The sequence below is a fragment of the Nomascus leucogenys genome, chromosome 2, assembly GCF_006542625.1.
Source record: "Nomascus leucogenys isolate Asia chromosome 2, Asia_NLE_v1, whole genome shotgun sequence".
Taxonomy (NCBI): domain Eukaryota; kingdom Metazoa; phylum Chordata; class Mammalia; order Primates; family Hylobatidae; genus Nomascus; species Nomascus leucogenys.
In genome coordinates, this window is record NC_044382.1 from 83,853,431 (window position 1) to 83,866,556 (window position 13,126).

General features: G+C 45.3%; 1 protein-coding gene across 1 annotated transcript in view; it reads left to right on the plus strand.

The window, feature by feature from the left end:
- LOC100595944 (dynein heavy chain 3, axonemal) overlaps positions 1 to 13,126 on the plus strand; it is a 216,102-nt gene that overhangs the window by 182,786 nt on the left and 20,190 nt on the right. The window contains exons 53-55 of the mRNA XM_030799977.1: positions 268 to 2,409; positions 6,253 to 6,478; positions 11,315 to 11,559. Coding sequence (XP_030655837.1) covers positions 268 to 2,409; positions 6,253 to 6,478; positions 11,315 to 11,559 — 2,613 coding nt within the window. The remainder of the gene's footprint in view (positions 1 to 267; positions 2,410 to 6,252; positions 6,479 to 11,314; positions 11,560 to 13,126) is intronic.

Here is a 13,126-nt window from a genome sequence, read left to right on the forward strand (position 1 = left end):
CTGGTCAGGAGCCAGCTAGATGCCATTTACAGTATAGGCAAAGGGCTCATGGTAAGAAGCACTTGGGGTCATGGAGGAATTGAAGGAAGGTCCTTTGTAACCTAAGTTTAGGGAGTGAGGCAGAGATGGGGTTGGTGAGGTTGGCTGGGCCTCCCAGACCATGTTTTTGTTTTTGTTTTTTCTCAAATACCAGCAGTAACCACTGCAGAATTTTAAGTCTTGGCCAGAATGTCTTATTATATTATCTCTGTTTCTTGTTCCGAATAGGTAAGATGATAGAAGACTACTGGGGGGTATCCAAAAAGATTCTTGGGGATCTGAAATTCTTGGAGAGTCTTAAGACATATGACAAAGACAACATCCCCCCACTGACCATGAAGCGGATCCGGGAAAGGTTTATCAATCACCCAGAATTCCAGCCGGCTGTCATTAAAAATGTATCGTCGGCCTGCGAGGGTCTGTGCAAGTGGGTGAGGGCCATGGAGGTGTACGATCGCGTGGCCAAGGTGGTGGCTCCCAAACGGGAGCGACTGAGGGAGGCAGAGGGGAAGCTGGATGCACAGATGCAGAAGCTGAACCAGAAACGAGCAGAGCTGAAGCTGGTGGTAGACAGGCTCCAGGCCCTGAATGACGATTTTGAAGAGATGAACACCAAGAAAAAGGACTTGGAGGAAAACATTGAAATCTGCTCCCAAAAGCTGGTCAGGGCAGAGAAACTGATCAGCGGTCTTGGGGGAGAGAAGGACAGATGGACCGAAGCTGCCCAACAGCTGGGGATCCGCTATACTAATCTGACGGGTGATGTGTTGCTGTCCTCAGGAACCGTGGCTTACCTGGGCGCTTTTACAGTGGATTATCGGGTCCAATGCCAAAATCAGTGGTTGGCTGAATGTAAGGACAAGGTCATCCCTGGCTCCAGTGACTTCAGTCTCAGCCACACGTTAGGGGATCCCATAAAAATCCGTGCCTGGCAGATTGCTGGGCTTCCCGTTGATTCCTTCTCCATTGACAACGGCATCATTGTGTCCAATTCCAGACGCTGGGCCTTAATGATTGACCCTCAGGGGCAGGCCAATAAATGGATTAAGAACATGGAGAAGGCAAATAAACTGGCTGTCATCAAGTTCTCTGATAGCAACTACATGAGGATGCTGGAAAATGCGCTGCAGTTAGGCACCCCTGTCTTGATTGAAAATATTGGAGAAGAGCTGGATGCTTCTATCGAACCTATCTTGCTCAAGGCAACATTCAAACAGCAAGGAGTTGAGTACATGAGGCTGGGTGAAAACATCATCGAATATTCCAGGGATTTTAAGTTATACATCACAACCCGTTTGAGGAATCCACATTACCTCCCAGAAGTTGCCGTGAAAGTCTGTCTCCTCAACTTCATGATCACTCCCTTGGGTCTCCAAGATCAACTCCTTGGCATCGTGGCTGCGAAGGAGAAGCCAGAGCTGGAAGAGAAAAAGAACCAGTTGATTGTGGAAAGTGCCGAGAACAAGAAGCATCTCAAGGAAATTGAAGATAAGATCTTGGAGGTTCTCTCCATGTCCAAGGGTAACATCCTGGAGGATGAAACCGCCATCAAAGTTCTGTCCTCCTCCAAAGTGCTATCTGAAGAGATCTCAGAGAAACAGAAAGTTGCTTCCATGACAGAAACGCAGATTGACGAGACTCGGATGGGCTACAAGCCAGTGGCTGTGCATTCCGCCACCATCTTCTTTTGTATCTCGGACCTGGCCAACATCGAGCCGATGTACCAGTACTCCCTGACTTGGTTCATAAATCTCTACATGCATTCCTTGGCTCATAGCACGAAGAGCGAAGAACTGAATCTGCGCATCAAGTACATCATTGACCATTTCACCCTGAGCATCTACAACAACGTGTGCCGTTCTCTGTTTGAGAAGGACAAGCTACTCTTCTCTCTTCTCCTGACCATCGGCATCATGAAACAGAAGAAGGAAATTACAGAGGAGGTGTGGTACTTCCTTCTCACTGGAGGCATCGCACTGGATAACCCCTACCCCAACCCAGCTCCCCAGTGGCTGTCAGAGAAGGCGTGGGCAGAGATTGTCCGTGCATCTGCCTTACCCAAACTGCACGGCCTGATGGAGCATTTGGAACAGAACCTGCATGAATGGAAGCTGATCTATGACTCGGCCTGGCCCCATGAGGAGCAACTCCCTGGGTCTTGGAAGTTCTCTCAAGGATTGGAGAAGATGGTGATCCTCCGATGTTTGCGGCCTGACAAAATGGTGCCAGCGGTCCGGGAGTTCATTGCTGAACACATGGGAAAGCTATACATCGAAGCCACTACGTTCGATCTCCAGGGATCCTACAATGATTCCAGCTGCTGTGTGCCTTTGATTTTTGTGTTGTCTCCAAGTGCAGACCCAATGGCAGGTAAGAACAGAGTGTTGTGGGAGAGACATGGAAAGCCCAGAATGTGTGGGTGGATATCAGTAGCCCGTCCCTTACAGCAGGGATCTCAAGTTCAGATGGCTTTGAAGGCCAAGTGGTTCATAGGCTGAGGTGGAGCCACGGAACTCGTCTTTTTCTGCCTATAGAGGTCAGCTGCCACTCGGCACCCACAAATTGGGCCATTTGGGAATGTAAGCCCAGAATTGCTAGATCATCTGATTTTTCAAGAGAAACCAGAAATGCAGAAATTTCCCACTTTTATATCTTGATAATTCATTCAAAGTTCTTTCCTTAAAAACCTTGTGAGGGTTCAGGAGAGGTGGCTTACGCCTGTAATCCCAGCACTTTAGGAGAATGAGTTGGGAGGATTGCTTGAGCCCAGGAGTTTGAGACCAGCCTGGGCAACATAGTGAGACCTCCATTGCTATAAAACATTAAAAAATTAGCTGGAAACGGTGGCACATGCCTGTAGTCCCAGCTACTTGGGAGGCTGAGGCAGGAGGATCCCTTCAGCCTGGGGAGGTCAAGGCTGCAATGAGCTATGATCACACCACTGCACTCCAGTCTAGGTGACAGACCCTGCCCCACCCCCAAAAAAAGAACAAAATAGAAGCTTGGTGAGATTCAGCTCGGATGATTCCACAGGAAACTTCACACTGTGTCCCTTCTAGTGCCGCATATCATGAGATCCATACTGTCTGGCTGCCTCTTCTGATAAAGACAGATCTGGGGACTCAGGCATTGTCAGCGTGAGCTGGCTCTCCATTCCCCCACTCTCTCCCTTATAAAGTTTCCCACCAGCTTTTCACCTAATGTGACAGTTCTCAATCTTGGCTGCACATTGGAATCACTTGGGGAGTTTAAAGAAGACGCTCAATGCACGGGCCACAGCTTTGGCCAATTAAATTAAAATCTTTGGGGTGAGACCCACAAATTGTGTTTTATGAAGCCTTTCCAGTAATTCCAATGTGCTGCCAGGGTTGGGAACCACTGACTTTAATAGTTTTAGTGGCCTTTGAAAATCATCACCAAGATCCACTATTTCACTAGCAGGTGCACAATGATTATTATTATTTTATTTTATTTATTTATTTTGAGACAGAGTCTTGCTCTGTCACCCAGGCTGGAGTGCAGTGGCGTGATATCGGCTCACTGCAACCTCTACCTCTCTGGTTCAAGCAATTCTCATGCCTCAGCCTCCCGAGTAGCTGGGATTACAGGCACGTGTCACCACGTCCGGCTAATTTTTGTATTTTTAGTAGAGATGGGGTTTCACCATGTTGGCCAGGCTGGTCTTGAACTCCTGACCTCAAGTGATCCACCCATCTTGGCCTCCCAAAGTGCTGGGATTACTGGCGTGAGCTACTCAGGAGGCTGAGGCAAGAGAATTGCTTGAACCTGGGAGGCAGAGGTTGTGGTGAGCCAAGATCGTGCCATTGTACTCCAGCCTGGGCAGCAAGAGCAAAACTCCATCTCAAAAAAAACCCAGAAATTTATTTTCTCACAATTCTCAAAGAAGTTTGAAATCAAGCTGTTGGCAGGGATGGTTTCTTTCGAGGCCTCTCTGCTTGGCTTGCTGATGGTCATCTTGTCCCTATGTCTGCACAGGGCCTTATCTCTATGTCTGTCCTCATCTCCTCTTCTCATAAGGATACCAGTCATATTGGATTAAGGCCCACTCTGATGAACTCATTTTATTTTATTTTATTTTTTTATTCATTTATTTTTTATTATTGTACTTTAAGTTCTAGGGTACATGTGCACAACGTGCAAGTTTGTTACATATGTATACATGTGCCATGTTGGTGTGCTGCACCCATTAACTCATCATTTACATTACGTATGTCTCCTAATGCTATCCCTCCCCCCTCCCCCCACCCCACAACAGGCCCTGGTGTGTGATGTTCCCCTTCCTGTGTCCAAGTGTTCTCACTGAATGAACTCATTTTAATTTTGACTCCACAAAGACCCTATCTCTGACTACTGAACAGTTACATTCTGAGGTACCTGGAATTAGGACTTCAACGTATGAATTTTGCTAGGGACATGATGCAGCTCATAACAGAGACCATATTAACCCTTAGAATATTAACCCTGATCTTTTTCTGTGCTGCCTGCCCCTCATAGTGATGTACTTCCTCGTGTAGGTTTTTTTTTATTGTGAGTTCACCATCAGCAAATTTGTGTTGTTTTGCGGGAGTCTCATATACTTTGGGTTTAAGGAGTGTCGCTACAGAACAACTTTGCATGTGCAAACAGTGGTACCCCAGAGGGCGAGGTGGGGGTCACCATTCTGTATCAAATTTTATGGGAAATTTCTCAGCTTAGGAATCCCACACCAGAGAGTACCGTGAACTCACACACCTCAAATTCATGTGGCATAAACTTAGTGTTGTGATTTTTAAACTGGAGAGTTGTTTATTTTTTCCATCCAGGCTCCAGACCAGTTATGAGCTTCCATGTCTTTTCCTTGGGTCATAGTTAAATGGCCTTCTTTTTTTTTTTTTTTTTTTTTTTTTGAGATGGAGTCTCGCTGTATAACCCAGGCTGGAGTGCAGTGGCGCGATCTTGGCTCACTGCAACATCCGCCTCCCCCCAGGTTCAAGCAATTTTCCTGCCTCAGCCTCCTGAGTAGCTCGGACTACAGGCACGCACCACCCAGCTAATTAGCTAATTGGCCCAGCTAATTTTTGTATTTTTAGTAGAGATGGGGTTTCGCCACGTTGGCCATGCTGGTCTCGAATTCCTGACCTCAAGTGATCCGCTCGTCTTGGCCTCCCAAAGTGCTGGGATTACAGGCGTGAGCCACTGCATCTGGCCAAAGGTCTGGCCTTCATAATATGAAGATATGGCACTTTGAGAATCCTAACTTTATACAAGTGTCTCGGTTCCAGCTCCCCACCTCTTATGAGTGCAAAGCTGTATCTCCCATGGACATTAAAACTTTAACATCTAGAGTAATGAAATAAAGTGTGGTATTTTCCAATGGTGATATACTATGTATCCATGAAAGACAAAAGCCTTTATACATGTACTAATGTGGAAGAGACCTATAAGACACGTACATTGTTAAGTGGGAAAAAAATGCAGTATTCTACAATTTATATAAATTTAATAGTGTATATGCATTTATTTAAATACAAAAAATATTTCTTGAAGGATTCACAAATCTCATCACATTGGCTACCACTGAGAAGAGAGAAGTGAGAGACTTATTTCACTTTACAAATGCTTATATTTCTTGTTAAAATAAATTTGCAAAAATCAGTTTCCTAGTTATTTGATTATGTGCTCATCTCTTTATTTTTGAGTTTCCCGTTTTGAGCACCTGGGAATATCCTTTTCTTTGAAACCTTGATTTTTTTTGTTTCTTTTCAGTTCAGATAATTTCTTTTTTTATCAAGAATGTCTATGTGTTTAAAGCAAAAGAGAAGTTGATGGTAGCTTCATCTGCCATCTGATCTGATGTCTAAGCCTTCCCCAGAGAGATGTTTATTTTGTAATTAACAGAAGCCAATGAGTTTTTTTCTGAGTCCAAAATTTTAATGTGAACCCCACCTTTTGTGTTGGGGTGTGTGTGTGTGTGTGTGTGTGTGTTGGTGTGTGTGTGTGCATGTGTTTAAATAGAGACAAGGTCTCACTGTGTTGCCCAGGCTGGTCTCCAACTCCTGAGCTCAAGTGATCCTTCCACCTTGGCCTCCCAAAGTGTTGGGATTACAGGTGTGAGCCACCACACCCAGCCATGTTGTTACTGTTGATATGGCTGTTCTGTTACTGTTAGCTGGCCTGTCGTCTTTCAAAAGCCTCGTGTCTTCCTGGTCTCAGGCCTGCTGAAATTTGCTGATGATCGTGGTATGGGAGGTACCAGAACACAGACCATCTCCCTTGGCCAAGGCCAAGGCCCTATTGCTGCCAAAATGATCAACAATGCCATCAAAGACGGGACCTGGGTGGTCTTACAGAACTGCCATCTGGCCACAAGCTGGATGCCTACACTGGAGAAGATTTGTGAGGAGGTGATTGTTCCTGAGAGCACCAATGCCAGATTCAGGTGAGATGCTGTCCCACCACTGCCTTCTCTGGGACCCAACCTCCAGACATCAGCCTGGTGGCTGGGAAGATGACCAAGACACAGTCCTTCCCCTTAGAAACTTTCAATCTAGGCCAGGCAGGGTGGCTCATGTCTGTAATCCCAGCACTTTGGAAAGCTGAGGCGGGTGGATTACCTGAGGTCAGGAGTTTGAGACTAGCCTGGCCAACATTGCAAAATGCTGTCTCTACTAAAAATACAAAAATTAGCCGGGCATAGTGGCGCACCTGTAATCCCAGCTACTCGGGAGGCTGAGGTGGGAGAATTGCTTGAACCCGGGAGGCAGAGGTTGTAGTGAGCAGAGATCATATTGCTGCACTCCAGCCTGGGTGACAGAGCAAGACTTCCTCTCAAAAAAAGAAAGAAGTTCTTCAGTATAGCAGAAGGCAGCCCATAGATGAATAATGCTGATACCATGTCATACCTGATTTACTCACTATTTGAACAAGAACCATGGAATACAGAAAAGGGATGGGAAGGTTGGGGAAGTCCTGGAGGCCTGACAATGGCCCGGGATTTTGAAAAATGAATAGGAGTTTGCCGGGAAGGCTATTCTAGGCAGAAGAGACAGCATTTGGAAAAGCAAAGAGATGTATTAAGGAAATCCTGAGAAGTTATCTTACAGCTCTGGTATATGCCACGAGAAGTTGTTGGAGAAGGTAATAGGAGATGTAGCTGGAAAGGTAGATTCAATGTGAGCAAGTCTGATTTTTAAAATTATTATTTGTCTAAAAAAATTCCTGTCCAGGCATGGTGGCTCACGCCTGTAATCTCAGCATTTTGAGAGGCTGAGGCAGGTGGATTGCTTGAACCTAGGAGTTCAAGGCCAGCTTGGGCAACATGGCAAAACCCCATCTCTACTAAAAATACAAAAAATGAGCTGGGCGTGGTGGCGCACATTTGTAGTCCCAGCAACTTGGGAGGCTGAACTGGGAGAATTACCTGAGCCCGAGAAGTCGAGGCTGCAGTGAGCAGTGATCACACCACTGCACTCCAGCCTGGGCGACAGAGTGAGACCCTGTCTCAAAAAAAAAGAAAAATCTACTGTTTTCCAGGTATCATTTGTCCTGCCTCCTGCCTCTATCCTACATTTCCGGGGTTCTTCGGAATTTTAATCAACATTGGAAACAGCTATTTGTTTTTTGGGAATTTTAAAGCCCAACAAAGCTAAGCCTCAGTTTTTGCATTCATGGAATAGTGAGATGAACCAAACAGACTTTAAAGTCCATTTTAACTCAAATGTTCAGGGATTCTTTTTTTTTTTTTTTTTTTTTTTTGAGATGGAGTTTCGCTCTTATTGCCCAGGCTGGAGTGCAATGGTGCGATCTCCACTCACCGCAACCTCTGCCTCCCTGGTTCAAGCGATTCTCCTGCCTCAGCCTCCTGAGTAGATGAGATTACAGGCATGCACCACCACGCACGGCTAACTTTGAATTTTTAGTAGAGACGAGGTTTCTCCATGTTGGTCAGGCTGGTCTTGAACTCCCAACCTCAGGTGATCCACCCACCTCAGCCTCCCAAAGTGCTGGGATGACGGGCGTGAGCCACCACACCCAGCCAAGGGATTCTCTTATACCAGGCCAGAGAGCAGCAACCTATGACCCGATGGCCAAGTGCACCCTGCTGCCAGTTTTTTTTGTATAGCTTGCAAGCTAACTAAACAGTGTGGGAAAAAAACTAAAGAATCATGTTTCGTAATACATGAAACTTCTATGAAATTCAAATTTTAGTGTCCATAAATAAAGTTTTATTGAAAAACATCCATGCTTATTCATACATTGTCTATGGCTACTTTTGTATGACAAGTAGTTGCAGCAGAGATCATATGGGCTCACAAAGTCTAAAATATGTGCTATTTGGTCCTTTACAGAAAAAATTTGTCAACCCCTGCTCTATCCAACAAAGCTGGCTGGTTATTTTCATCTTAGTCATCTACCAGAAAAGAGGGAAAGTGTTTGGTGCTTATTTACAAAGTCAGATTAGGCCACAGTTGATTTGTCTTCATATAAAACTTCCAAAAGAGAGAGAGTTTAAGAGAAGTCCATTATTTCAAGAATGCTGTTTGGGGCCGAGCGAGGTGGCTCACACCCGTAATCCCAGCACTTTGGGAGGCTGAGGCAGGCGGATCACATGAGGCCAGGAGTTCAAGACCAGCCTGGCAACATGGTGAAACGCCGTCTCTACTAAAATACAAAAATTAGCCGGGCGTGATGGTGCGTGTCTGTAATCCTAGGCTGAGGCACAAGAATCCATTGAACCCAGGAGGTGGAAGTTGCAGTGAACTGAGATTGCACCACTGCACTCCAGCCTGGGTGACAGAGTGAGACTCTGTCTCAAACATAAATAAATTAAAAAAATAAAAGTGTTGTGCCTTAATCTTTGAAAATGTTATTTGGTTTGGGACAGTGAGTGAATTCATTGGCCATTAATGACACATTCGAAGAAGAAAAAGTTATTTATGTTGACATTTAAGTTCTACTATAGTATGATCCTGACCCAAAAATCATGAACTCAAATCCTCAAGTGCCTATAGGGGCCAGGCATGTAACATAAATGAGTGAAGAGGGCTGGATACAAGAAATAGTCCACGTTCCACAGTACAGCAACAATCCTCATGGGTAGTCAGCCTCAGTGTCAGGCACAATAGGGAATGGTGGGGCTTGCAGTGAACTGGGCATGTGCTCTGGCAAGGAGAGTGGTCACTGTTTAATACTAGCTAACTGTTGCCATGCAGGATCAGATTTTCTAACAATTTTAAAGGGAAGGTGGGAATCTAGAATTGTAAAAGAAAGCCTTAGGTTTTTAAACGTTAGCAACTATGGCCGGGCGCGGTGGCTCACACCTGTAATCCTAGCACTTTGGGTGGCCAAGGTGTGTGGATCACCTGAGGTCAGGAGTTCAAAACCAGCCTGGCTATCACGGTGAAACTCTGTCTCTACTAAAAATACAAAAATTAGCCGGGCATAGTGGCAGGCACCTGTAGTCCCAGCTACTCGGGAGGCTGAGGCAGGAGAATCACTGGAACCTGAGGGGCAGAGGTTGCAGTGAGCCGAGATTGTGCCACTGTACTCCAGCCTGGGCAACAGAGTGAGACTCCATCTCAAAAAAAAAAGTTATCAACTACTTCAAAAATATGTCACAGCATTGTATGGGTTCAAATGACATGAACCAAACATCACCCATCTGCAGACTGAAGTCAGGCCTTAGGCCCCCAGTTTACTCTTCTACCCCTCCCAGCCCTGTGCCTGGACCACAGCCCAAAGCCCCCTGAGCCTGACTAGATCACCAGCTCTCCCTCCTCCACAGGGAGGCTCAGCCTTTGTCCTGTGTCTCTAACAACCTTTCATCCCCAAACCTACCTGTTAGAAATCTCTCTAATGTCTAGTAAACAAATGAAAACCAAGAGGCCATGATGTATGTGTAATTTGACCTTGGGTAGGAAAAACAAATTAATAAAAGTCTGGGAGCTCAGCATGGTTGTGTGCATCTGTAGTCCCAGCTACTCAAGAGGCTGAGGTAGGAGGATCACTTGAGCTAAGGAGTTTGAAACCAGCCTGGGCAATATAGCAAGATGTCTTTTAAAAAATAAAATAAAATTAGATTTAAAAAGAAGAAGAACTGGCCAGGCGCAGTGTTTCATGCCTGTAATCCCAGCATTTTGGGAGGCTGAGGCAGGTGGATCACATGAGGCCTGGAGTTCGAGACCAGCCTGGCCAACATTTTGAAACCCGTCTCTACTAAAAATACAAAAACTAGCTAGGTAGGGTGGTGTGCGCCTGTGATCCCAGCTACTAGGGAGGCTGAGGCAGGAGAATCACTTGAACCTGGGAGATGGAGGTTGCAGTGAGCCGAGATGCACCACTGCACTGCAGCCTGGGTGACAGAGTGAGACCTTATCTCAAAAAAATAAAAATAAAAACAAAATAAGATAAAAATAATAAAAATGAAAAAAAAAAAGAGCCTCAGATGCAGTGTGCCAAGATGTTAACCTATAGGTGGTAAAATTATCAATTCTAGTTTCTTCTAAACACTTTTACATATGTTCCCATTTTTTGTGGGCATAGATAAGCTTACATTTAAAAAAGAATTTCTCCCTATTTTTCAAGGCCCATTTCAAATGCTATTTCCTATATGACAGGCATCAGCAAACTTTTTCTGTAAAGGGCCAGTAGTAAATATTTTAGGGTTTGTGGCCATATTGTCTCTGTTGCAACTATTCAACTCTGGTTGTAGGGAGAAAGCAGCCTTAGGGCCAGGCACCGGGACGCACACCTGTAATCCCAGCACTTTGGGATGGTGAGGTGGGAGGATCACTTGAGCCCTGGAGTTCGAGACCAGCCTGGGCAACATAGAAGGACTCCATCTCTACATTAAAAAAAAAAAGAGTAGGAGCTTTGGAGTCAGAGAGTCCTGAGTTCACATCTTGGTTCAACTACTGCCAAGTGATGTGTCCTTGAAAAACCCACCTGATCTTGCCATGCCTCCATTTCCTCACTGGTAAAAGGGGTAGTAAATCCCTCCTCATCAGGTGGCTGTGAGGCTTAAGGGAAATAAAAGGATGTATGTTAAATGCTTAGCATAGTTTTGGTTCTGGTAGTATTTAATAAATCATAGCTATTATTTTTTGTTATTGTTACTGGTTTTTTTAAATTTAGAAATAAAATAATGTTTTTGGTAGAGATGGGGTTTTACCATGTTACCCAGGCTGGTCTGTTTTGTTATTGTTTTGTTTCTGTTATTGTTTTTCACTATAACTTATTGCATTGCTCCAAAAAGTTGGGTCCATTGTTCTTCCAGACTCTGGCTAACCAGCTATCCATCAGAGAAGTTTCCGGTCAGCATTCTCCAGAATGGAATCAAAATGACCAATGAGCCCCCCAAAGGGCTCCGGGCCAACCTGTTGCGCTCCTACCTCAATGACCCCGTCTCAGATCCTGTGTTCTTCCAAAGCTGTGCAAAGGCGGTGATGTGGCAAAAGATGTTATTTGGCCTTTGCTTCTTCCATGCCATCGTTCAAGAGAGAAGAAACTTCGGCCCCCTAGGTAAGTGATGACAGTGCACCTGGGTGGCCTGGGGGAAAGGATATCAGACACATATAAGTGTGTTTCCAGGTGCGTGGTTAAGCTTGTGCTCAGATAGGGTTGCCAGTAAAATACAGTATAAGTATTTTCCAGGCAATATTTGGAACATACTATACTAAATGATTTATTATTTAACTAAGATTAAACTCTCACTGTATTTATATTTGCTAAATCTAACAACCTGGCTGGGTGTGGTGGTTTGTGCCTTTAATTCCAGCACTTAGGGAGGCCGAGGCAGGCAGAATCCTTGAGGCCAGGAGTTCGAGACCAGCCTGGGTAACATGGTAAAACCCCATCTCTACTAAAAACACAAAAATTAGCCGGGTGTGGTGGTGCCCACCTATAATCCCAGCTATTTGGGAAGCTGAGGCATGAGAATCGCTTCAACCAGGAGGTGGAGTTTGTAGTGAGCCCAGATCACACCACCGCACTCCAGCCTGGGTGACAGAGCGAGACCCTGTCTCAAAAAACAACAACAAAAAAAGTCTATAGGTAGATTAATATGTAAGCAAAATGTTATATATTCATACAATGGATTTTTTTTTTTTTTTTTTGAGACAGGGTCTCACTCTGTCACCCACGCTGGAGTGCGGTGGTGTGATCTTGGCTCATTGCAACCTCCACCTCTCGGGTTCAACTGATCCTTCCACTTCAGCCTCCCGAGTAGCTGGAACTACAAGCATGCCACCACACCCGGCTAATTTTTGTATTTTTAGTAGAGATGGGGTTTCACCGTGTTGGCCAGGCTGGTCTAGAACTCCTGAATATTAATCAACCTTAAAGAGGAAGAAAACTCTGACATACACTACAATGTGGATGAACCTGAGGACATTACGCTAAGTGAAATAAACCAGTCATGCCGGGCACAAGGGCTCAAGCCTGTAATCCCAGTACTTTGGGAGGCTGAGGTGGGAGGATCGCTTGAGGTGAGAAGGTGGAGGCTGTAGTGAGTCAAGATTGTGCCACTGCGCTCCAAACTGGATGACAAAGTGAGACATTGTCTCAAAAAAAAAAAAATTAAAATAAATAAAATAGCCTGACGTAGTAGCACACGCCTGTAGTCCCAGCTACTTGGGAGACTGAGGTGGGAGGATCACTTGAGCCTGGGAGTTCGAGGCTGCAGTGAAGGGAGATCATACCACTCCAGACTGGGCAACAGAACAAGGTACAGTCTCTAAAAAAAAAAAAGCCATGCAACTGTTCGGCTTGCAAGTAACTGCCAGTCATGCTTCGTTTGCTGGCACACGAATTTTATTATTTTGTTATAATTTGAAAGCGAGTGTTTGGGAGGAAATTAAACTTCTCTATTGAACCTGAGCATGGTGGTTCACGCCTGTAATCCCAGCACTTTGGGAGGCCGAGGCAGGTGGATCACTTGAGGTCAGGAGTTCAAGACCAGTCTGGCCAACATGGCGAATCCCCGTCTCTACTAAAAATATGTAAACTAGCTGAGCGTGGTGGCACGTGCCTGTAATCCCAGCCACTCAGGAGGCTGAGACAGGAGAATCTCTTGAACCCAGGAGGTGGA